Below are 27449 nucleotides of genomic sequence, written 5' to 3'. Positions count from 1 at the left end.
TATTTTTGTATCTTAATAAAACGCAAGATAAAAGTGAGATGCAATATTGTTCCTATGTGGTTAAAAATTATAATCAATTAGACAAAGAAATTGTATTGATGTTTCCAAAAACAAATTATGAATATAGGTCATGAAAAATTGTTGATAAACCTTTTCTTTTATCTCTTAGCTCGTCTTGGCACATACACCCCGAAACTCCTCAAAACACACCACAAGGAGGTGGCTGCAAATCGAGTTCCACCCACCCACTCACTTGCTTCCGTTTTTTGGCTCATTTACATTTGATAGTCCTGCTGGAAGTTCAATTTTTGCATTTTTTTTCTTCGAGACTCTAATTTTGCCATAAAGCCTTTTTTTCAATCCGCTCCACACACTAATACTGACGCTTCTGTAACTAGTTTTATCATCCTCTCCACCACTTGTATGGCACGGAAAACATCTAATTTCCTCAGAAGCTGTAGCCACCGTACTAATATTTCCTTTTATCTAGTTCGAAGAAAATTCTATTGTTAATTGTGGCTTGGTGATGTCCGTTGAGAAACAATAGATCATATTTACTTGCGTCTAAGTTTACTTTCGGAATAATTTCACGAAAAACTTGATCTCTTTCTTTGTCAATACTTTCTTTTAATCTTTTTCATCCTAAAACTTGGATGTTCTGGTTCCTGTCGGTGGTCATTGCCAACAACAAGTTTTCCGGATGGGCAAAGTAAGCGCTGCAGCTAATCACAATATACAGAGTTCTTCTTTAATTCCTCTGGAAGAAAGGATGCAGATCGAGCGAGTAGCCGCAAGTGTCGCGTCCCGTTGGTGAGAGAGAGAAGAATTTCACTTTGTTTCACACCAAACTTGTGTAAATACTTTGCTGACATACTGTGCAAGCCAACAAAATGCTTCTTCGGGATCCTCGGTGCAAATATACGTATAATCGGAGAATGCGAGAAGCTATCATCAACCATCGGGACAGGACAATTGGTCCAGGTTTTTCCTTCAGAAGGTCTGGCGGATACAAACCTTCTGAAACGGTTCGACAAATGTCCAAAAGGTATTGCTGATCATTACTCATATCTTTTAACACTATTTTGTCAGGTCAGACCAGCGCCGAAACACACAGGCCGCTGGACTGTGTATAAAATTACAATGTTTCCGACTTATATAAAACAATGCTTTACGTATTATTACTATAGTCGTGTACAGAGTTGTAGGTAATATATTTTCTATTATAGCATAGTCGATTTCAAAATTACTTGATATCAGATTACTTGTTTAAAATTTTTTAATAATAATATAAACAGGTCTAAAAGAAATTGTTCACGATATTCGTGAAAAAAAGCTGCAATGTAAGGTTGACTACATATTTTTCACATTATATATGAAGAACATAAATTGAAACATATATTTCGTCTAATTGATTATAATTTTTAACCACATAGGTAAAATATCGCATCTCACTTTTCTCTTCCGTTTTATATTCAGCCTCAGAATGCTCTAGTGTGAAGAGAACCAAAGGTTATAGCTGTGCAGCACATTTTTCTTCGTAGTGTCGTGCGGGTTGCATAGCTGCAGCTATAAAATATTCAAGCCCCATGAGGCAAAGGAAGGGGTTGACCAAAAAAATCCGAATTTTCTGTGTAGACTACTACTAACACGAGGCAACTTTTACGCAACCCGGCCAAACGAAAATTAAAACAAAAATGGCTGTGCACCACAATTTTCTCCGTATGTCGTGCGGGTTGCATAGCCGCAGCTATAAAAATATTCAAATCCCATGAGGCAGAGGAAGGGGTTGACCAAAAAAATCCAAATTTGGTGTGTTGACTACCACTAACACGAGACAACCTTTCCGCAACCCGGCGAATCGAAATTCCGAAAAAAAAAGTTTTTTTCGGCCCACCCTAATGGGTATTGTGCTAGTCTTTAATAGATCTAATAACGAACGGAAGTATCACATGTTAAATTCTTTAAAATATTTGTCACTAACTTTAAAGGAGTGGTACAAATATATTTGTTGCCACAAAATTTCCCTATTTTAATTCAAGAAACGTAAGTACTTAATGATCTTAACTGTAAACTAGTAAATATAAAATAGTTTTCATTTTAAAAGCATAATGTAGTAAAATATTCGAAAATTTCAATTTTTCAATTTTTTCCGGTTTTTTCCAAGCTCGGGAAAAAACGGTAAAAAACTGGATCTTTACTCGAAATTTCCGGTTTTTTACAGGCCTTTATGACACTAGTAAGGATAGAGTGAACATGGGACGTCCACAGAGTGCTGTAAAGGGGTGTATGCTGTACGAGTTCAAACTGGGGTCAAACGCCGCTGCAGCGGGGCGGAAGATATATCAGACCTTTGTTGAGGGTGTCGTGATTACGTGGACAATGCATGGTTCGTTTAACAAGTTTAAGGACGGTGACGAATCACTCCAAGACGCACCACATGCCGAAAGACTAACACATACAAAATTAAGAGCTTCAGGCAACAGTTGAGGCGAACTGTGGCCAGACATGTGAGGAACTGGGATTATAATCCAGTGTGAGTGGAGAAACTATTCGGCAGCACCTCCATCAACTTGGGAAGCACTACAAGTTGGGTCGATGTGTCCCACATGATTTGTCTCCTGGCCAGTAGGCAACGCGAGCCGACACCTGTGTTCCTTTGCTGTCTCGTCTGAGGAAGAAGCCATTTCTGGACAGGGTTTTGACATGTGATGAGAACTGGGTCCTATACGAAGCTCGACGGCACCGTCATCATTGCTTAGCATCCCATGAAGTGGTTTCAAAACAACCAAAACGAGCGCTGCACCAGAAGAAGGTCCTCCTATGTGTTTGGTGGACTGATCGCGGCATCGTGCATCGAGAACTGCTACCAGCTGATCAGAGCATCAATGCAACTGTGTACTGCCAGTAGTTAAGTCGTGATCAAGAAAAACTCAAAACTCTGGAGCCAGCACTTCTGAATCGCAAAGGGACAACGATAAGCCCACGTGGCTTGAATGACCAGGAGCACCGTTCTATGCCTTGGATGGGAAACACTATTGCATCCGTCATACTCTCCGAGCATTGCACCATCTGATTATCACTTATTCCATTCCTTGGACAATCACCTTAGAGGACACAAGTTCAAATCCCTAGTAGAGGTGCAAAATTCACTTTATACATTCTCCGCTTCACGTTCTACCAAGTTCTATCGCGATGAAATCCATGGCCTTCCAAAACGTTGGCAGAAGGTTGATGCTGATTGGGACTATTTTTGATCTTCCAGATACGTTTTAGGTGACATCGACGGTCGAAGTTGGTGGGTGAAAAAAGCAATAGATCTTTCTTGCTTACCTGTATACAAAACACTAGTTTACGAATTAGTGATTGTTTCCAAGTCCTTTCGTATAGCGTGTACATTTAGCTGCTCCAGCAATTATAACGTTTTAAATTGCGCACCGAAATTTCCGGTCTGCAAGAAAAGATTTGCAAACTGTTTCTACTTTCAATAGCACTTTGTAAATACTACCTCGCTTTTACATTTTTAATATTCTTTTCCCTGTCTTTAAATTATATACTTAAATTTTAAAAAGTGAGGGTGAACTTAGGGAAGAATCTTTTTCAGTAGAGTCCCTCACTTTGGGAATCGCTGATCTATTGTATCTAACTAATCCTATGGCCTATGAAACCCGGAGGTTCAACGCCGCGTTCAACGAAATCTCTTCGTTGACTTTTATCCTTAGCCAACTGGATATAGTTTCTACTTTGTGTTCCTATTTCTGTCATCTTAATATTGTTCTCCCTTCTGGACCTAGATCACCCTAATGATCGTTTTCCAATTGAATTTCCTAGTTAAAAGTTTGAAACTGTTCCTACTTTCTTCCATTCTGGCAACATGACCTACCCACCTGAGCCTCCTAGACTTAATGACTCTAATCAATGTTGGTAAACTGTATAAATTATGCAGTTCGATCTATTGTGTCAGTTAAAAGAATTAGAATATATGCTTTTTAAAATTTACTTTATAAGTGCCGAAGCGTGAGCATCCATTAAAAAAATAAATAAATATTGGCGCCTATGTCTATATGTATTGTAATGTATGTATCTAATAGATAGTCTGATTATTATACTGTAACTTGATTTACGTACCTACGGAAGTGGTACACTAGTATATTACACATTTCCAGAATGCAAGATTGACTTCTTCCTGTATAGCTAGTTAATAACTGTATTTCTATTTTCAGATGCTTCATGAGCTAATGACATTGGATGAATTAAACTACTATTTTGGAATAGATACCTCTTTAATCATTCCTGATTACGAAGTTATATTCCTGAACGATCCATTCATTGTACTGCCGGATGAAGGTGGTTTGGATACAGACTCCAGCACAGAAGAACTGAGATACGACTTCCAAGCGTTTGGACGGTCAGTGAGTTACTTATGAATTTTATTTCTAGAAGAGATAGGCATTATTCTTTCAACCTATTCAATCTCGTTATTCTTATGCTTTCTATTCCTTCCGTTTCGGACTAATACAAACGATTGAAACCTTGAATTCACATAATCTTAACACATTCGGGCAATTTAATATTCCTGCTATTTAAAGGGAGCATAACATCTCAGCGTCAAACATTTACGATTTGAGCTGAAAGAGCGAAGTAAGAAAGTTGTAAAAATTAGATCAACTAAAATCGACTCTGCTGATTTTAAGTTCGGTTATTCAATTGATTAAGGTCGACACTATCTATTTTAAATGCGAATTATTAAATCGACTAAGGTTGACTTTCCTGATTTTAACTGTATATATTCAAGTGAAGTGAGGTAAACCCTGTCGATTTCAAGTTCTGGATTATTGAATCGACTAAGGTCTGCCGTTTCTAAGTGGATTATTATCAATTCAACTAAGGTCGAGACCCTGCCTATTGTAATTGTAGGCTATTAAATCCACGAAGGCCGATTCTGCCGATTATAAATGTGAATTATTAAATCAATAAGTTCGACTCTACCGATTGTAAGTGTGGATTATTCAATCAACTAAGAGCGATTCCGCCGCTTTTAAATGTGGGATATTAAATCAACGCAGGTAAACTCTGGCAATTGTAACTGGGGATTATTAAACCTACTAAGGACTACTTTGCAGACTTTTTAAGTGTGGATTATTAAATTAATTAAGATCGACTGTGCCAGGGAATATACAGAGTGGCCCAAAAGTAGGTATTCACTCCTGTACTGATCGGTCATGAGATTTTACATTATTTACTTATTATTATCCATACAGGTATTGACTTGGTTTCTTCCTTCTCTATTCTGAATTTGTTTTCACTTATACCTTAAGCTCGGAACAAACCAAAGCAAATAAATTCACTATCTTAACCAATTAAAATGCCATACTTGATAGGTGCAGGTCTGTAAACCTACTTTTGGGGCACTCTCTGCAAGTTTTGGTCTCTACCTTATATTCAATTGACATTAATATTTATCCAAATATTACGTATTGAATTCTCAGTTCTATCTCCAGCTTTGTACATTTATTTCCCTAGAAGGGGTAGCCTGGCAGTGGCGTAGCATCGCATTGCCAATTAGGACATCAGTTCAATCGTTTAGTTTGCCAATTCGAGAAGAAAGGGAGAAAGATTTATGAACGAGAGACTGAATTTACCCCAATTTTAAAATTACATTCCACTAAATTTTGGAAAAGAACCAGTTTTTATGAAGCATAATGTCGGTTTCGTTTCAGATTTATCTTTATTATTTGTGATTAACATTAATCAGAAGTCTTTTAAAAATGCATATATTAAGTATACCTTCCAATAAATTTTCATGAAAAGGTTGTTCCATTATGATGAAATATGTCATATGTTTCCTTTCAAGCTTCCCAATCATCCCCACTGCTTGAGGTCAAAATCGATCAGCAACGAAAGAGTTAATTTATTCCCCTAACTTTGAAAACTAAACTTCATGATAAGTTTCGAGAATAATTGCATGTTAAGCTATACCTTGCCTAGAAGCTATCAGATTTTCATGAATCATGATGCATGCTTTCTGCTTTTATCGTGGCTTTGGCTTGCCAGTTTATTCCATTTTCTCCTTCTTGTTAGTTTAGCCATGACTTTTCTTGGAAAATGGCTTGTGCTGTCTTTGAGATTTGCCAATGAAGTCTATTTCAATAAGTTAAAATTAGTCGAGGGTAAGGGTGAATTCACCTCAACTTAAAAAAAAAAAAAAAACTTTAGGATAAACTTCTTCCTCTTCTCTTCGGGTCAGATATCTTTCGAATAATTTGATGTGTCTTCTCACTTTTCCTCTTTTGATCTATTATTTGGTCCATATATATTTCAATTGTGACATTCCGCGAGGTATTTTCTTCTTCCACCCCCAACTCCCTCATAGTTAATAGCATGAGTTCTTAATGTTTTACAATGTATCCAATCATCCTATCCAGGTCCGACGCTAGCAGTTTTGCCGCCCTGGGCGAAACTTTCACATGCCGCCCCTCAGGCACGTAGCCAGGATTTCGTGATGGGGGGGGTCCGAAACATGAAATACTGTGGTCATCACACACCAGGGGCTAGATCATTCTAAACTATTTTACTGTAACATATATTAAGTCGTTTAGCCAGGATTTCGCAACGGGGGGGGGGGGGGAGAAATGAAATTGTGAAGGCCCAAAACCTCCATCAATCTAAACTACTTTACTATTAACAAATATTGGTTAGTTAGGACAATTAAATGAGGATATGTGGTAAGTATTTTAATAACAAAACTATGAAGAAATCTCGAGTAAAATAATAAGAAAACGTATTCAAAAAGATTTTACAATATTTACGTCCTTCCTCTCTTTATTCAAATATAACAATTTTCCTTTCATTATGGCCTCAACTATTGTGAAAAGTACATTCACAATAATGTCTTGTAAAACATTTTACAATATCTGCGTTCCTTTCATTGTTGAATCAACTGTTAACAACTTTTTCTACATAAATTTTTGTTTTTATTATTCCGTCAACTACTGTCTGTTCCAAATGACAGGTTAAAGGAGCAGTAGAAAATTGTTTTTGAAATAACATGTTTGATACTGCAAGGATGCGATGACGAAAAATTATGATAAAAAATGTCCACGCTCTTACACAACGGCACTATGCTTTCGGAAGCTTGAAATCTCTCGGACAAGTAGCAGAAATTCTGAGAATTCCGTAACTTTTCTAGAAATTTCAAATTCCCTGACTCTTCTAGGTTATCTCGCTCACCTCGCCACCATGTATTGCAAGTAATACAAATCTCCTCAAAAGAAAGAGTAACCAAAAGTTTGCTGTAGCTTCTTTATTTTTAACGCTGATCCTTCTTTTTCTCATTTCATTTTGTTTCATCCTTTCTTAATTTTTTTTTCATTTCTAGTCTCGAAGGGAGGGGGGTCCGGACCCACCGGAGCCCCCCCTTGGCTACGTGTCAAACCTTATTTTGACAGAAGACGTTCAAGTGTCACGAAAAAGTAAGATGCTCTATTTAAAAACATGTATGAAATGGAAACAAAAAATTGAACTACCTCGGTGCGGTGGCTCAGTGGTAGAGCGTTCACCTCAGGTGCTTCGGGTCCCTGGTGCGATCCCAGCTCGCGCCGTGTGAACTTTGTGGTGGACAAACCGTGCTCATGGGTTTTCTCGGTGTTCTCCCGTTTCCTCCCACTTTCTTCATTCCACCATTTCATTCATTTCTCATCTTCACCGCCTCCTTTAGCCTCACCGGCATAACCATGGGAGGTAAAACTCAGATTTTATTTCATTTAATTAATCTTTAAATCTCTTTTGGTGAACTTAGGCTTAATTATAGCATATAGCGCTTTTAGTTCGTCTTCCAAAACACTGGGATTAATATCTTTCGATTCTTCGTGTGTTAAAAAATGCTGGCAAGTTTAGTAAAATTTTCACACAAAAATTCAGGTAGCATAATATCTTTAAGATTACTTATATCGTAAAGAAAATCGAAATACTCGCTGTGATGTTTAAGTTGCTCGAACATCTCTCTTAAAGCTAACACAATCACGTCTAGAACTTTGTAATAAAAATCGATCTTGTATCTTGTTTGTGGATCTTCGATTGCTTCATCCTCTGCCTCGTACTGAAACACTCTCTTCTTTCGACGTCGAGCTTAGATTGTAGTACCTATTCGTGGATCATCTATATACAATGCTGATGCTAACTCCATAGCATAAACTAAGTAGGAATGAAACTTTGCATCATTTTTGCCTCTTTCAAAATATTCAGATATATTTTCGATAAACCCGACTGCATCCAACACATGAGAATGAATGCTTTGGAGACTTTTGCTTACTATGTTTACGTGGTTTAAAAAGTCATACCGGATATCAAGTGAGCAAAGGAAAGTATAAGTCACGGAGCTGGTTTACTATACACAGAGCATAGTGGGTGACTATTCTATCTGTTCTATTGTTGTTACTTATTTGATGTAAGGCATCATAAGCCTCCCCTATTTGATATATAACGTAAGTAGAGTCAGAGCATCAATTCGGCTCACCTACTTTGTGGTGCTTAATGGTTTTAAAGTGAGACTACTAATATGCTCCTTTAGTATGGTCCAACGTTGAACTGACGCAAAATATGTCAAACTTTTAACTATACAAACAATAAATAAATAAATGAATGAATGAAACGGCGTACTAAGATGCTGTGGCTGCATCGTTAACGACAATGTTTAGTGAATGACTACTGCAAGGAACATAGAAGACTCGGGAATTCATTTCTAAAATTCTCTTCTGAATACCTGAATGTTTGCCTTTCATATTGGAATCATTGTCATATCCTTTGCCCCTCATGTCTTCGATAGAAATGTTTATTTCCTTTAGCTGTTTAATTATTTCTTCTGTCAGTCCTAGACAAGTGGTGTCTTTTATCGGTACGAAACTAAGAAAGTGTTACCAAATTTTTGCGAGGCATTCTCCATTATTGTGTGTAATTTGTACACAACGAACAATTATTGTCATTTGCTCTGTAGCAGAAAGACGGCAAGGGAAATATTGAATGAGATACCTGTGGCTAGTAGTTTGGTAACTGAAAATGAAGGGAATGTTCTGAATTTCATGAATGTGAGTGAAGTAAGTTCAATTACATTCTCAGTTGAACACAATTTTATTTTTTTCATGTGGGCCTATAACGAAGCATTATATTTTGATAATATTCTTTTCTTTTTTCAAATTTTGCCGCCCATTAGAGTTGCCGCCCTGGGCGGTGGCACTGCTCGACCCCCCCTCGCGCTGACCCTGATCCTATCTCTTCTTTTGGAAATATTTCTCAGCATTCTCCTTTCTTGTTCTACCATTTCCAGCAGTCTTTCGGTTATTACGTTAACCACCCATTCTTCAACATACTTCTATATCACCACATTTCAAAATCTTCCATTCTCCGTCTATCCTCTTCTCGAAGAATCGATGCCTTACATTCATATAACGGTACACTCGATACATATATATTTTCATCAGTCATTTCTTGAGTAGAAGATTTCAACGCTTTCGGTTAGAAACATTTGGGTTTCTTGGAATATCTTAAAATGGCTATATAAATCTGATGTTTGTTATACATGATACATGTGTATTTCTTATGCTTTACATCTAGTTTTGTGGTTGAAATCACTCAAGGGTAAGGAGGTAAATTATCCATACAACAAACAAAAACTAAAACTAGTAGCGAGTTGACAGAGTCTAACCGCTAAAGATGAAAGTTAGTAACTTTCTTTTGGAAGTTCCTAACTTCTGGCGCAACAGCTCTCAGAGTTGCAGGACCTAAATAAAAATCCTTTGTTCGCTTGTCGTATGTATGGTGCTAAACTAGTATTATTTGGTTCTTGTGTAAGAAAGAAGTTATGAATACTTTCTATTAATTCGATTATCTTTATCTTCTCGAAATAAACAGTTCAAACATTTTGCAATTTTCCGTTTGGAGAATCAAATATTTATTTATGAGGGTATGTAAAGATCAACTTTATGAAATAGAACATAATTATTATTTTTTTTTTCCTGTTTTTCAGGCCAGTTCAACTTCGTTTACAGCCCAATCGTCATTTAGTGTCTCCAAATTTAAAAGTCATTCGACGAATAGGAAAAGTAGAAGAACACCTTCAAACGCCTGTACCTGTGTGTCACTATCTACACCGTGATGACACCAGCGTTGCCGCTGTCAGTTTGTGTAGGGAACGAACAATGGTGAGAACCTTTAGAGATTTCTGGTACAGTTTGGGAAGTGGTGGTTCTACTCGTGGAAATAAATGCATATAAAGAAAAGTCGTTTCTGAGTTTCAGGTGTTACAAGTAATCTTTGGAAACAAATTTTGAGGCGAAAATTCTTGAGAAAGTTATACTTAAACTAAACGATAGTAGTCTATGCTCATTTTATAATCTTGAAGTCGCTGCCGAAGAAATTCATCAAAACATATTATTGGAAACGCTTTTTAAAATACTAAGTGGATCTCATTGGATCCCACGTTAAGCTGTAGGTTCACGTCTTATATAACCTCGGTGCTAAAAAGACACACTAAACTCCAATCTAAGCGCCAAGTAAGAATTAACGAATCTGATTAAAGTAGGTATTACTCAAGAAGGTGATTATAGATAGATGTAAGTACTAGTGGCCCCCAACCTGCTGCCCCTGGGGTATACCGAACATGTTATACGAGTGTTAAAAAACAAAAAACGGTATTCCACGTTTGATGTAAACCGTTTCGTACCACCAGATAAGGACTATATCGTCGTATATATATATACAGGGGTAAAAGTGCGGGGGAATATGGGGGACGCCGTCTCCCAACTCGAAAAAATATGTGCAACGTCCCCCCAGTTTCTAAAAAAAATACAATGTTCAAAGATAGGCAGGGGGAACGGTGTGGCATCATGCCGCTACCTACCGTTCCCCTACCTTTTCAGATGCAATTTTACCCCTGCAGTGTGTGTGTGTGTGTGTAGTTTTTATTGTCCTAAAAGTATATATGTAAATGATAAGACTTAATTTATGTATGAGGTTTGTTTTTCCCTGTACAATGAATTATAGAGAAATCAAACAATTAAATTATTCACTATATGCACATATAAAAAAAAGACACTATCTTCATTATTACGACGGTACGATAATTAAAGGTATATTTTTTAAAAAGGATATTGAAGATCAAAGATCATAGTATGTGTGATTCTGAAAATTTATCGGTAAGGAAAATAATTCTTTATTTCAATCTAATATGACAATATTGTTTTACACATACCTTAAAAGAAGTCATGTAGTCATGATTGAAGAATTGATTTTAAATATACAGGGTATTTCAAAACAATACCGACAACGTTTGGGAGGTGATTCCTATCAAGATAAGACAAAAAATATAGACCAACCTTGGTGCACAAATGTTTCTTTTCGGAGTTATAGGCTGCCGAAAACATGGAAAAATGAAATTTCAAAGTACATATCTCTAAAACTATGGAACATACCGTAGTTGGGTCAATTCTTCACTTAGAAACTAGTATATGCCCTATCCAAAAATCCATGTTTCAGAATCCTATGGTACTTCCGCAACAATTTTTGTAGGGGTAGTTGGTGGCTACTTCAAATTTCTACGTAGCCGATCTCCATAAATTTTGGAGACTTTAGATGAAAGGTGAAATAAAAAGTTATATTATTAGATGAAAGAAAAAAGTTCTAATAAGCATGGGTCACAAAACACCTCCTTTCAAAGTTATAAGCCGCCGAAAATTTGAAACATGTTCTAAAATCTTCTGGCTTGAAAAATATGAGCCCTATAGCAAATCATTCAGGGAATTACACAGGAATTAGTGTGAGGTCTATTTAAATATCAATATTCCACAATCCCCTGTCCCGATATCACAAATTGTATAAAGTACGCTGGCGTAGATGGAACAGAGCCTTAGCTAGAGGGGGCGAGCGGGCGGTTGCCCCGGGTACTGACACCTAAAGGGCGCCGAACAAGCAACAAGAAAGAAAAAGTGTTGGAAATGAGTAAACGACGCATCGCCCCGAAAAGATATTGGCGCCCTATTAAACCAATATTGTCAGTTTGCAAAGAAATAGATTTGTTAAAACTTTTCTTGCTCGCTTCGATCGGAATCCAAACATTTAAATAAGAGTCACAACGAGTTTTTACTTATTCCCTTAAAAAGTTATTGAGGTGATTGATGTACAAGGTGCCGAGTAATGACATAGTCTACGCAGGAGCGTTTTCAAAATCAGAAAGGTCAAACTCTGAAATACGTGTTCGGTATTTTGATGATGATAAGCTTCTTGAGAACAGCTCTTGTTTGTAAAAGAATACATAATTATCACTTTTGGCTGTTGCAATAGTCTATCCAAACAGCTAGATAAAAATTCAGCGCAGCATAACAACAAAAGCTGGTTGTCTTATATGTATAAAAAGAAGAAAAGCTTGGTAAGCTGAGTGTAGGGGTCGCCAAATTCTATTTCATCCCGGGCGCCGAAATCTCTAGCTACGGCTCTGAGGGGGGAAACACTTGAATACTAATTGAGTACTCATAGCATGACTACCAGAGCATTGTAAAACATTGATATTTAGAAAGACCACGTGTCAGTTCCTGTGCAATTCTTGAAATCACTGGCGGTAGGTGCCATGGTATTCAAGTCAGGGAATTTTTAAAACGTAACGTTTCACATTTTCGGCAGTTTATAACTCTGCAAGGAAGCATTTTTTTCCACCCGTTTATATTAGAACCTTTTTAATTTAGTAAAATGAATCTCCTAAATTTACGACACATCTACATTAACACTATGTATTCTATATACTCATATATAAATATAGTGTATTTATTACATGTTTTACTTTTCTACATTTTAACAGCATGGATTTCTTATGCTCCAAAATGACACCTTTGAAATTCGTCCTTTGACACCAAGATTAACTTCGCTCCTGGCTCCATCTCATAATACTTCACCCCATTTGTTAATGAGGGCGCCATTTTTGCCCAACAGCTTCTCCGATGATGAAGGTAAGTGAGGATTTCTATTATTTATAAAGGCGGAAGAATAGAGGCTTGTCTTGGGTTACTGAAAACGCCATAACTAAGGATATATTTTGGAAAATAAAATATTTTAATGAATCAGCTAAACATTCATAAAAACTAAAATAAACTAACAACAGATCTCGTTTCATCTTTATTTGTTTAAAAAAAATACTTTTCTTATCGTATGCAGGGGAATTCTTTTTCAGTTCTTGAAGAATCAGAATTTACAAAATGAATTTGCTTTTAAATAATTTGGATTTTTAAAGAATGAAGACACGACGCACTCAATATTTTTTTTTTTTTTTTTTTTTTGTCCTCTCAACATCATGTAAAGCTTTATTAGTTTTTAAATGAAAGATGTAATGTATTAGAATGCAGAGACAAAAATGTTTCGTATGTTTTGTTAATGAAGTTGCGTTACGTATTTAGTTGATACAGGTTTTAAAAATTAAGGTTAGTGATAGAAAAATTTACAGATAAAATATAGTATTTCGCATAGAAAGACCAACATATAAGGTAGGTGCCACTCTTTTAAGTAAAGTAATAAGATAAAAATAGCATAATTATCGTAAGCGTCATTACATATAACTTACTGTAGAGAACTAATTGCACAGAATATAAACTCTCTAATACTTCTTTATGCATTTTAAGTCATCTTGATTTCAATAGCACTTCCATTTCTACGTGCTAGCATCCTGCCTTCGCTTGCAATACCTAGATACACTTCTTAAGGTATTTTAAATTACACTTATTGTAAATAGCACCCGCTCCAGTCCCTTCGACGCCCTCACACAGTTTCACTTCTCTGATTTGCCCTCTGTCGCACTTTCAGTCTTCTACACTTCCCGGTGGGTACGAAACAATTTCCCTTATGTGTACCAACCTCGTAAAAATGGAAAGTCGGTATCAGAATAACAGTATTTAAGTCATAAGGACTCAATTTGATGTATAACACATATGTACAGTTATTACATTTATATACCACTCTTGTCAATCTCTACATAAAGCTGCAAAATAAAATTCTAAATGCATGGATAAAATACATCTCCGATGGTATTAGAAGATATTAAAAACTGTATTTATAAGTATTATATGGTAGACTCATATTCTTAATCTGTGTGAATATGTTACAACCCCTTCTTGCAAAACATTAGATATCCTTCGAGTAGTCGCGCCGCGGTCAAAAGCACCGCAGGGAAATTAACTTCGATCGTGTGTCCATTCTGTTTGTCCGACAGACTTCTCCGTCTAGCTAATCTCCCCCCTCACCTTCCCGAACATTCCTGCTCAATCACTCCGTTATCCGCTGTTTAGTTTAACTACAAGTCATTGTTTAGTGATTCTGCGGTGCTTTCCACTGCGCGCGACTAACCGTGTAATGTTTCTTCTCAGTGTTCCACTCTGCACGTAACCTTTGCTTTCGAGATGTTTTAAGCTTTATAAACATAAATATTATTTTAATAGACGGAAGAGAGGTCGACACAGCTAACAAGTGTGTATAGCCTATATATGAGGGAACACGAAAGGTGAAGTGAGGAGTCTGCGAGCGAATCTGAAGATCTTAAACCCAGAAATGACCAGCGATTCCCCGAATGTAGTCAGAGCAGAAGAGGACGAAATAAGCAACGACGAGGTGTAGAATAGTGTTAATTTGAAGATAACCAAAAATAATTCAATGTAGTGCTGTATAGGAGAAGTTTCAAAATAAGAGGACCGTATAATAATTCAATGTAAATTTGATTTGATTTCAATTTAGCGCTGTTTTCAGCATCAAGGCTATGCAAGACGTGGGATCCAAAAACGTTACTGATTAACGTGGGATCCGAACCACATGAGCTCCCACTGGGAATCGAACCCAGAAGTCCCACGCCAAAGGCTTGTATGCTAACCGATTAGCTACGAGTGAGCTGTAATTGAATGTAAAATGCGCTGTGAAGCTTTGTTTTAGTGTTACGTTTATATATTATATTTTTTACTAATTTACTATTGCATTTCTAATTTTAGACGAACCAGAGTTGACAAAAACAAAAGATCATCATTAGATTTAGAATTTTCAATAAAACCAGTGCGTAGCTATCTATCTAAATAAATATATAACGAGAAAACATTTAATTCCAAATAAGAAATAAAAAAAAACAGTCCATGTCTAGTTGTAGGTTCCTCTAATAGTTATTACTGTAAAATTTATTATAATAATAAAAATGTTATTCCCTCTTAATCAGAAAATCTACAAAATTACGTTTCTAAGAAACGAAAAATGTGTAAAACGATATTTGCAACACATTATGTTCGTGCGGTCCTTTTGACCGCGCGCGACTACTCGCGTTACTTTTTCAGCGCGACTTCTCGAGGGATATATGAAATTGCATGACACTGATCATATCTGTAGTTCAAGTGATAAAAAATATTACATTGTTTTATTGAACTTTTACCATATTAGGGATCATTAGATTGTGTCTATACGATCCATGAACTGATGTTAAGATCTCTGAAGATACCTATGAGTTCATACAATGCTGGTTTGCTATGGGACAAAGTGCAGAACTTGGTTTTGCTATCAATACAAGGATGATGTGTTATTACACTTACTCAGAACGTGAAGAAGTAGATTTTCAGGTGCTGAGAAGTTTTAGGATGTGTAACGTTATATTTTATATTTGAATTCGTTACATTTATAGCCCACAGTTCGAATCACAAAAATTGGTAAATACGATTAAACAACTTAATGGTTCTGACTTTAATTCTTCTTATTTTATGTATATTTATTATGTTGCCATAGCAACAATAGACAAATACCTATCTTCTTTTCAACAACTGACATTACATGATTATCTATATAAAATCAACAAATATTCTACATTTTTCTTCTTCTTCTTATCTACAAATTGTGCACTTTTAAGCGCCGTTGCCCAAAATAACTACAAGAAAATGGAAGTAATTTATAGATTAGATATATACAATCTCATTGTAGATGGTGTGGAAAACAATTTGTCAGGAGCATCCTTTATTTCAGGTTTTCGAAAATAAACGAGGAGAAACAGATCTTTAGTAGCCAAACTTGTCAAGAAAATTAGCAAATCAATGTCCTCCTCGATGACCCCCACAGAATTATACTCTGCAGCGAGGGTTGTAGCAGATGGTTCAATAAGCACATCAACATTCAATTCCTTGTTTCACAGTTACATTATCTTGAATTACCGCCTTCTTTAGTAGTGAAATAAAACGAAGTTTGTTGTTTTCGTTTGCTATATTTGATGTATTCACCTGACATTTTCTGAACCTTTCAGTACTCTTAATATCTCTCACCTCAAGATAAAGTGGATGCTTATCAAAGATACCGTAACGTTTGCTTCATAAAGATCACGAATGAATTTGACGTATGTTTTACAAATTTCGTGGAAAAGGAAACCATTGTCTACCACTACAGTTCGATTGAGTGGAACTTTGATTGTGTTTAGCAATGTTCTAAATCTTGAATATAAGGATGATTTTGTACCCTTACGCACCCTGTCGTCTGAAAAAAGGGGTAGTAAGTAAGGAGTCAGCTCATATAAAAAAAAATACTTTAATAAATCTTTCGGTGTTTGCTTGTAAATGCAAATTCCTAGAGAAATGTCATTGGGTCAATAGTCATTTTATTGTACCCTATTTTCAAAAAGTTGACTTCAAATGTTAATGTCACTATTTTCCTCTCTTTTAGTTTCAAAGACCTGAAATTTCCACCAACAATTCTGGAAACTGTTGCTATCCATAACTCTTGCGACATGTGGCAATTGACTTTTTTACACTGCCCACGACACCAGAACTGAGTGACATAACCACATCAATCACCGGAAAAGGAGGATGTGTCGACAGCCAATTTTTCATCTTGTCCATATCTCTGCTTGTCATCTCTTTCTATACGGGTTTGTCTCGTGCCAATGTGTTGTTTGGATGTAGCCGGACTTCTGTCAGAACACTTTTTCATTTCTTCGCAAATTTTTTGTAGGGTTAGTATGTCCATCTCATAAGCACGCTTTCAAACATTCCTTGTCCATGAATAGCCCCACGAATACTTTTCATATTCTTCATCATGGTTCGCTGACCTTATGCCTGACTAGAACTTTTCCAATCTTCTAATAGTAAAGTACATTCTAGTTGTGAATCTTACATACTCTTCAGGATCCATTCTTTTTTGCAAGTTGCATATATCTTGAAGCTAAAGGTGAATGTATTTCGTGTAACGTAAACGTTTAGCCACGAGACCGAGCAGAGTGCAGAACACTAACTGGGTCTGCTCTGCCATTCTCCCCCGTTTGTTGTTTCAAGCCATCCTTTTATATATATATATATATTAGCATGACAACTTTTTAAATCGACTTCCTCGAATACAGGAGTATTCTTAACAGTGTTTCTACTTGATCTGAATACTAAATAATAAGTAAATCAAGGAATATGTATCACAATATGATAGATACGAAATTTCGATGTTGGTTATGAACAAAGTTATGTTAAGGACAAAGTTTATGTACCCCCAATACCAGTAATTCTGCAAGAACTGCAGAAATGCATCACTACTGCTATGGCTGACACGGACGGAAACATGCTAGAATGTACGTATGGACGGAACTGGATTACCGTTTGGATGTGTGCCGAGTGATCAAGGGTGCACACATTAAATATTTGTAGTGTGCACCAGGAACTTGGTGAGTGCATGTATCTTTTCATGCATCGCCCGTCGTATACTTGTAAATAAACAGTGCTTTGAAACCGGTGAATCATTTACGCTAACCCTGTAGTTTGTACCTCATATAATTATATCCTGGAGCGGCACTTTTATTTCTTTATACTTTTTGTTCTAATTCCCCCAGTAATTTGAGCACTTGAATACAGAATTTCGACATTAGCCTATATCTACATTTACAACTAATGAATGACTGTACAATGAACACATCAGCTATGAATAATGTACGTTTGTTTAACCTCTTTGTAACTGACAGCAAAGTACCATATCCCGTCGATGTCTGTTATTCAAAGGTTTTACTGTACTTGAAACAATTGTATGGCTTTTCCAATTACTAATATTCATATTTTAGTTAATTAATTTTTTTTCTTCATTTTTCAGTTCTTCTTGCTGAGCCTATTGACTATCTTTTAGATGAGGTAAGACCAATTCCTTCCTTTCAGTTTGCTTTTGTGTATTAAAAGTAGACTCACAATAAAAGTAGACTTACACTTTAACGTCAAAACTATTTGCAATGAAGAAAAAAACTTTAATCTGTGCATTTCGAAGCTCATGGGGATAAGATTATTGTGAGAATAGTCATATGCTTCCAGTGGCGTTTGCAAGAGAGGAAAATGAAATAAAATGAAATTTTCAGTTTTACGTCCCACAATTATGCCGACTAGGTTAAAGGAACGGTGATGATGAGAAATGAAGAAAATAATGGAATGAAGAACATGGGAGGAAACGGGAGAACTCCGAAAAAACCACGTACACGGTGTTTGTCCACCACACAGTTCACTTGGCGCGAGCTGGGATCGAAGCAAGGACCCTATGCACCAGAGACAAACAAACGCTCTACCACTAAGCCTTCGCTGCCCTCTGCAAGGGAGGAGTTTAGGTCTTTAACCTTCCACCTTTCAACAAGATATTAGGCAAAAATAAGCATTTACTATATTTTTAAAATATGTATTCAAACATCCGCAATTGTACGAAATTGGGTGCTTGAACCTCCCTTCTGCGTATGCTGTTGCATCCCCCCCTTCATCTCTGTTAACTATAGTTAATTTGTTCAATTGAATAGGATGACCTCACATATTAAATCTGCTTTCTTTGTGTCGATATGTTCATAAAAAATATGTAGGCTAATAATAATTTTAAAAACTTGTTTCTTTTTATCCTTATTAAGAGATGAACTTCAAAAATAATTTGAATTAAAAAAAAATCGGTTAACATCCCACTTTATACCTTTAGGCGATATGAACTGAGAGAAATTGAATGATAATGACACAAGATGGAATAAAGAAAGTAAGTGACAGTGGAAGGCATGCAAGAAATCCTTCGAATATGTTATATTTGTTCAGTACAGTATTTCCATGGCACAGTCCAGCGTCGAAGTTTTTGAACACAAGAAACGAGCACTCTACGGTAAAAGTGAGCCAGCAGGGCACAGTTGTCTCCTTTTGTAAGCAAATGCTGCTTTTTGGCTGTTATTTACGCAATTTTACTCTAAAACGCTTGGGTTACATAGTGTATCATTGTAAATTGACTGGAGAATTATATTCTTTAATAGTTTGTAGCCATTAAATAGAATTTCTCTTGGAACTTACAGGCTATTACCCTTAGCGGTATGCAATTATGCATAATTATAGTCTACATAAATTCTCTGCCATCTTACAAAAATGTTTGATATAGAGATCTGTCATAAATGTGTTATTGCTTTCCGGTAGCTACTCGACCCATTCGAGCTTGTTCTTACTCTCCGTTTCTAAAAGTACAGTACCCATTTGGATGAAATCCCTTGCAACGCCACCGAATGTCTGAAATATGGTTTCTTTTTTATTTAAACGATTACAAATCTACGAAGAAAATGTACCACCTTATACATGCAACATCCGAATTGACACTTGGGATAAGCAAATGAGAGTGTGACGCGGTTTTGTCAAACTTTCAGCAACAAATTGACTTCAGCAAGCGAATACTAAGACACGTTGAAGTCTTCCGTGTCGCTAAGAACATACCACATATCTAGCGAAGTAGAACTCAACTACATAAGGATTAACAACCTTGCAGTAATCTGATTGGCTGCCGCGAAAGCAACTCTCAAGGTCAAATGTGAATTCAATCAAGTCGCAGTATAATTGTACAGTTACTAGTTTTCGAGATATTTAGTTCCATAGTTCAATTTTCCACGGTTTCGGAAACTTTTGTACTCATTATGTACCAATTGATCAATGGTGATGGGGTTGTCTGTAAGAGCTCTTTCAATTTAAGTTGGAGCTATATTGTTACAATTCTAATATATATGCCTATCGCAATGGCGGACAGTGTGTTGGACAGTATAAATGGGTCCCATATGTCAGGTAATTTTACAGTTAATACTAAATGTGGTAAATGTAAAAGAGTATTGAAAAACGGCATAAAGTGTGAAAGATGCAAGGAGTTCTTTCATTTTGGCAAGTGCAGTGCAGTTGACAAAAATTCCAATATTTTAAGCTGGTCTTGCATGTCGTGTAGCAGCTGTGAAAAAACAAATGACAATCAACTCAGTGAGGTATCAATTTCAGCTGAGTTTGTTTCAAATCTTCTTGAGGAACTACATTCATTACGTAAAGTTGTCGAACTCTTAGCGCAAGATATCCAGCAACTACAACGCCAAGATAAAATTCAACAATTGGGTCAAGAATCGTTAAGTACAAGGCAAAATAGAAAGACCTGGAGCGACATCGTAAGAATTACGGCCGAAGTCCCAAATGCTACTAGTGAACCTAATAACAGCGCGAAGATACCATCTTTTTCCGGTTGGAAATCACAATATAGTGGAAATTCTAGCCCTCCGAAAATCATTTGTAGCCCTATCCACAACGCAAGTGCAAGAGCAAATTGCCAATGGAGTGTCAAAGCTGCAGAGAGACACGACACTGTGTGCAACTCAAATACTAAGGGTAAACTACTGGGTAATAAAGTATCAGGTCTACAATACGATTATAATATTGAAACAAAAAACAGATTCAGTGAGTTAAGTGGCCAGTGTGATAGTGTAAAGCAAGTTAGCCTAGGAAATAGGCCTATTCAAGTGCGACGTGTAGATCGTTTAAACCAGCAGGATCGCCCAAGATTTCCGTCACAGGATTCAAGCAGTAAGTCATGTTTTGGTGTTGAAAATGGAAACTCAATTTCAGTAAATCGGGTAAAAAAAGTGCAAGGGAAGGTGTTCATTGTTGGAGATAGTCACGGTCGTGGTCTTGCTTCCAGATTAATGCAGGAGTGTGATGATATGAACGTAGTAGGTATTGTTAAGCCTGGTGCAAAACTAAATAACGTTGTAAATTCATGTGTGGACCAGAAATCATTCTCAGATACTGATACTGTTGTACTTATAGGAGGCACTAATGATGTGTCAAAAAATGAGTCTGAAGATGCTGTCCGTGTTTTGAAGACTACACTCAGCACTCTTACTCATACAAATGTAATAGTAGTTAATCTGCCACACCGGCATGATCTATTGAAGAGTTCTTGTGTTAACTCAGAAGTACATAAAACAAATAGCATCATTAGTAAAGTTTGTAGTCGATTTAAAAATGTACAGTTATTAGATGTAAGTAGTCTTCCACGAGAATTTCACACCCATCATGGTTTACATTTGAATAATCTAGGAAAGCGTCATGTATGTGAAAACTTAAGTAATATGATTAAGGCTCAGAACAGGAACAGGGATCCCATTCCTCTTACTTTCCCCCGTACAGGTCTTAGCAATGATAATACAGTATCGTTTGCAGCCGGACAAAATAACGTAAGAAATGTAACTTTTTTAGCACACCAGATGGAAAATCCGAATCCAAGATAGCTAATACAATAAGTATTTTTCATCAGAATGTACAAGGGATCCAGAATAAACTCGAATACTTTGATGTACTTTTAGCTGATGATTTGAAAGAATGTAAGGTTATTTGTCTTGGTGAACACTGGCTAAATGATACACTTATTAAGGAGGTCAATTTTGAAAACTTTAATCTTATCACTAAATTCTCTCGTGTTTCACACGAACGTGGAGGTGTATGCATATTTGTTCACAACAGTTTAAAAGCTTCTGAAATAGATATTACAAAATTTACCTGTGAATTTGACTTTGAAGCTGTAGCCATTAAATTACCAAGTGTTAACATTTGTATTATATGCATTTATAGGTCGCCATCCGGCATATTTACTGTTTTCTTAAAGAAACTCGAAAGTCTTTTGGACTTCATACGAAAAGACTTTGAAAAAATGATCATCTGTGGTGATATTAATGTAAATTGGATAGTGGAAGCAAAAAAGAAATCCGATCTACGAGATCTGCTGAATGTGTACAATCTCCAAGCGCTAGTGGATGTACCGACACGTCATAATAAAAGTGCGCTAGATCAGTTCATCATTAGTAAAAATCAATTTGCCTATAATCTTGAAGTATTTGATCCCGGTTTCTCTGATCATGATGCGATTATTTTAAAAATCACTTTAAACAATACCACTGTTCTTAAGTCTAAAGTATACACAGTTACAAAGAGAATTTTCTCCAGTCATAATATGGAATATCTAAATTTCTTGCTTTCTCACGAGTCTTGGAATGGCATATACAATATGTCTAACACTGAATATAAGTTTAAATACTTCTTTGAAACTTTCTTACATTACTTCAATATGGCGTTTCCAAAAGTTACTCGTAAAATCCGGACGTCGTCCACTAAATCGTGGTTAACTAAAGGCATTAAAATTTCTAAAAGTAACCTATTTAGATATAATAGATTACTCAAAATAAATACATCACTTCCTCACAGCTTTCGAAATTATATTTTTAAGTACAGGAAAATATACAGAAGAGTAATTAAAACAGCTAAATTACTATCAAATAGCTCCACAATACTTAATTCTACTAATAAAGCTAAAACTATGTGGAAAATCCTAAATGGTAGAACAAACAACAAAAAGAGCGACTTTGAGTATGTTAAAGTTGGGGACGAAATTATTAAAGAACCTAAGCGGATTGCAGATGTCTTCAATGATTATTTTCTAGATAGTGTACCATTACCTGACCCCATACAAGCGAGTTATGACGACTCGATGAAATTGCAAATGCATTCACATACCATCTTTTTAATTCCAGCAACAGTAGAGGAGTTACGGAAAATATTGAGTAAGATGTCTAATTCGGGATCTTCTGGTTTTGATGAAGTTCCAGTGACTGTTATTAAATTTTGTTTTCCTTTCATTGTAAATCATCTCTGTTATTTAGTTAACCTATCTCTTGAGAAAGGATGTTTTCCATCAGTGTTAAAAGTGGCAAAAGTAATTCCTCTCCATAAAAAGGGGAGTATGCATGATGTAAGAAATTATCGCCCAGTCTCCATTCTTTCCACGTTTTCAAAAATTTTTGAATATGTGATGAAGTCACGACTCTGCAATTTTTTGAAGTCATGTAACTTACTATCACCATCACAACATGGCTTCCAAAATAAGAAAAGTATTGAAACAGCCTTGTTTGATTACATGTCCAATATAGCTCTTGAATTAAAAAACAGTAAATATGTTGTTGGCCTATTCATCGACTTATCCAAAGCTTTTGATACAATTGATCATGCTATTCTTTTAAGCAAGTTGTATGCTTATGGTATTAGAGGAGTAGCTCACAACTGGTTTCTCTCTTATTTATCCAGTAGGCAACAAGCGGTACAAATATCAAAATTAACTGCAGATGGGTTTCAAACAACTTGTTCGTCTTTATCAACTGTAGTCAGAGGTGTTCCTCAAGGTTCCATTTTGGGTCCTATTCTCTTCTTGATATATATAAATGACTTGTTAGAATTTATGCATCCAGCGAAATGTATTCTATATGCTGATGACATCAGTATGATAATATCAGGAAAATCAATAGAAGAAGTTGAGAGGAAATCTGACATTTTTACGGACAAATTAGTAAAATGGATAACAGCGAATAGGTTAATTATAAATCATGATAAATCGATCCTCTTACATTTTCATTTTCCAGGAAAACCGCGTATATCACCTAGAATAAAAATATCTTCTAACTTACTCCAATATTCTTGCATAACAAAGCTTTTAGGTGTAATCATAAGTGATGATCTTTCATGGTCTGCTCATATCTCCACTTTAAACAAGAAACTAAGTAGCGTGTGTTTTGCCTTATACAAACTTCAAGGTACTGTATCGAGAGAAGCACTTCTTAGCTTTTACTACGCCAAGTTTAATTCATTAATTAACTTCGGCATAATACACTGGGGATCTGCTGAAAATAGTTTAAGCACTTTCCGATTGCAAAAGAAAGCGATTAGAATAATTTTTGGGTTACCCACAAAATCGTCATGTAAAAAGGTTTTCATAGAAGCAAAAATTTTAACACTCCCCAGCTTATACATTTATAAATCTATTCTTTTTACTGTGAAAAACAAGCATCTTTTTATCTTTAATAAAAATGTTCATAGCCATAATACAAGACAAGGTAGTGACATATTTGTGATGCATCAAAAATATGCTAATATAAGCAAAACCGTGTACATGAATTGTGTCAGATTGTATAATAAACTTCCTCTGTACTTGAAAAATATGACCAATGTTTCCATTCTTGGTAAAACTTTATATAATCTACTCACTGAGAAGTGCTATTATACAATTAAAGAATATTTAAATGACTCATTAACCGAAGAGTTGGAAACAGATACTTACCCGTGAGTACATGCCTGGTGTGGTAGAAACAGTTACCTAATTATGTGCTTTTGTATTTTTAGAAAGATTGCATGATGTATACTTCTGGTACTTGATAATATTGTATGTTTTTTTTTTCTTTCTTTCTGACAACTGTAATGCTTACATGAGAATTTCTCATGCTTTGTAAGCTAATGAAACAGGCAAATAAATGAAATGAAATGAAATGAAATGAAATATATTGTACTTTGAAGAAGACGTTTACATCTTAAAATGAAATGAAATGAAATTTTGAGTTTTACGTCCCACGGTTATGCCGGTTAGGCTAAAGGAGACGGTGATAATGAGTAATGAATGAAATGGTGGAATGAAGAAAGTGGGAGGAAACGGGAGAACCCCGAAAAAACCCACGCACACGGTGTTTGTCCACCACAAAGTTCACTTGGCGGGAGCAGGGTTTGAACCCGAAACCCCTAGCACCAGAGGTGAACGCTCTACCACTGAGCCACCGCGGCCCCCATTTACATCTTAAGTCTACGTGAATTTGATAGTCTGACAATTTTGCGTTCACTCTTCGAATAAATCGAGAATAGTCTCTTTATTTGGCGGTGACAGTACTTGTGCTGATCATGCAATACTGACTTTTGGTCCTAACACAAGAGCTATTTTATTTCAAACTCTATGTTGCCAGAGGAGATCCACATGTGATGAAGATAAGGCAGTGCTTTTCACTGGTCGTTCTTCATCCCTGCTAGCTAGACAGACTTTGCCATTCATCATTGCGAAGTAGGACGCGTGGGAAACATCTCATATATAATCAAAACTTCTGCCAGGGGGAACTAGGGTTATGTAATCTCCTTTATCCAATGGGAAGAGTATAATTCGTCGTAGAATGAATACAATTTGTGGTGATACCTTTAGGAATCATGCTTGTGTGCAAGTAATGCAGAAAGTTTAAAGAAGAATGCATCAGCTTATACGACGAGGGCGATCGAAAGAGGAAGCCTGTGCTGTCAGATGACTTTGTTTAATGCATGAATCCATGTGGACCGTAAAAGACGTAAACTCACGATTTCGATACTGTCTTTTGAATTCTCTGAAATTTCAAGATCAGATCTTTATCATATTGGGACTATGATACTTGACTGAAAGGAGCTTTGTATGCACAGATTCAAATTTGCTCACTGATAGCATAATTGAAGCGCTTGGAGGATAAAGGTGTTATGTTACATTTTTCGAAACGTTGCATTCTGGCTGTTCATGCACGTGTTATATGCTACTCATGCTACCTAACACATTATTTGGTGAGTCCTCGTCCTAGTGCAGATATTTAGAAACGATGAAGGTGGAATGTTAATGGACAAAGTTGTAAAAGTCAATTTTCCCATCATATTCAATTTGTTACATACCACCTTTATCCTCCAAGCGCTTCAGTTCTCAGTGAATGTATGCGATCTTGAAGTTTTGGAACACTATCCGCTGAAGGGGATGATTTACTGGACAAAAGTGTTGCGGGAAATGAGACATGACTGCAATACGAAACTGTAATGACGAGAGAGAAACTGAAACAGTATATGCACACTGCTGCCGTGTCGTGACAAAACGCTGTAACTTTGGCGCAGCAGTTTTGCGAAAAAGAGCCGTAAAGTTTTCATCCGAAAATGTGATCTGTATCGTGTAAACTAGTGTAACTAGGCAATAATGGTCAACAAATCAATTTTCACCAAATTTAATCACACAACATGCATTTACGTAACATTACATGTAACCACGTGTTTCCAAAGTCAATATAAACTGGTTCTACACGATACAGATCACATTTTCGGATGAAAACTTTACGGCTCTTTTTCGCAAAACTGCTCCGCCAAAGTTACAGCGTTTTGTCACGACACGGCAGACTGGGTCCCCGCAAACCAATGTAAAACAACCTACACTTGTCTAATCGCAAGCATTCGGGAGTGTTGTTGTAAATGAACGAAATATAACGGTAGTTTATCAACTTTAAGAACAATATTTAATCTTTCCAGAACGCACCGCACGGAGCGTCCACGAACCAAAGTCAACAGGTTACACAAGGCAGTCATTAGGCCGGTAATGACCAAACGTGTAAGGCATTGGAAGAAACATTTAATTTCAGTACAAGACACTATTCACAAATGCCTTCACCAACTTACGAAAAATGGGAAGTTGGATCCTACATGAGTTTAACTATTCTTTAGCAGATTTCGGGTGCTTTCGTTTGCAGATGATGTCTCGCCGTTTGGCAGCGCTACAGCTTCTGCGCGTTAAAATTTTCATCTGGGCATTTAAATTGCATTTTATTGAATTTATTTTGCCCAGATTCTTCTTTTCTTGAAACTAGAAGTGACTATAATGGTTTTAATAACAATATTGTTTGTGAAGATTGAAGCACCAAGATGGAAACAGAAATGCATCTCAACTCCTAAACTCACAAGATTTGTATTGCAAGATATGAGTACTAACCAGTACAATTTCAGCTGAGTAGCTTTATGTATGGACTCAACAGCATCTCGATTTATTGCTCCGAGGAGATAAGCTTGACTGTTAGGATTAAAGGCAACCAAGCCATTAACTGCTATACCTGTTATGTTCTAGAGACAGGTCATACATACCAATCCTTCAGACAACTCCGACATCACATTGTCTGATCACATGTATCCCAGATAATATCCCATATGCAAATCTTCTTCGAGGAACGATAGACCAGTGGCGAATTTAGGCCAGGGCCGGGGAGGCCTAGGCCCCCAGTTTTTCAGTGACAAAATAATTTAAGCTATTATTTATTTTTGAAAGTTTATATATACCTATAATAGTCTGGGTACTAGCTGCCCCCCCCCCCAGTTTTTACCTTCTAGATCCGCCACTGCTTTAGATACTGCTACTTCTCTGATTTTCACGGTCTAACAACTGAGATAGATACGTGCACAGTTTATCAGCCTGTTCTTGTTAAACACGATCCTCCAACAGACAGTGTTGACATCTTGTGGACGCACATACAAACAGCATGATAGGTGATTTCGCAG

At 36.4% G+C, this 27449-nt stretch overlaps 1 protein-coding gene across 1 annotated transcript in view; it reads left to right on the top strand.

The window, feature by feature from the left end:
- Nucleotides 1-27449, top strand: part of LOC145673030 (A disintegrin and metalloproteinase with thrombospondin motifs adt-2-like) — a 121281-nt gene that overhangs the window by 18395 nt on the left and 75437 nt on the right. The window contains exons 2-5 of the mRNA XM_081742352.1: nt 4221-4405; nt 10019-10193; nt 12842-12989; nt 18109-18146. Of these exons, the coding sequence (XP_081598478.1) occupies nt 4221-4405; nt 10019-10193; nt 12842-12989; nt 18109-18146 (546 nt within the window). The remainder of the gene's footprint in view (nt 1-4220; nt 4406-10018; nt 10194-12841; nt 12990-18108; nt 18147-27449) is intronic.

Source organism: Thermobia domestica, chromosome 16 (assembly GCF_964235325.1).
Source record: "Thermobia domestica chromosome 16, izTheDome1.hap1.1, whole genome shotgun sequence".
Classification (NCBI taxonomy): Eukaryota; Metazoa; Arthropoda; class Insecta; order Zygentoma; family Lepismatidae; genus Thermobia; species Thermobia domestica.
This window is presented reverse-complemented; position numbering and strand designations above follow the sequence as displayed.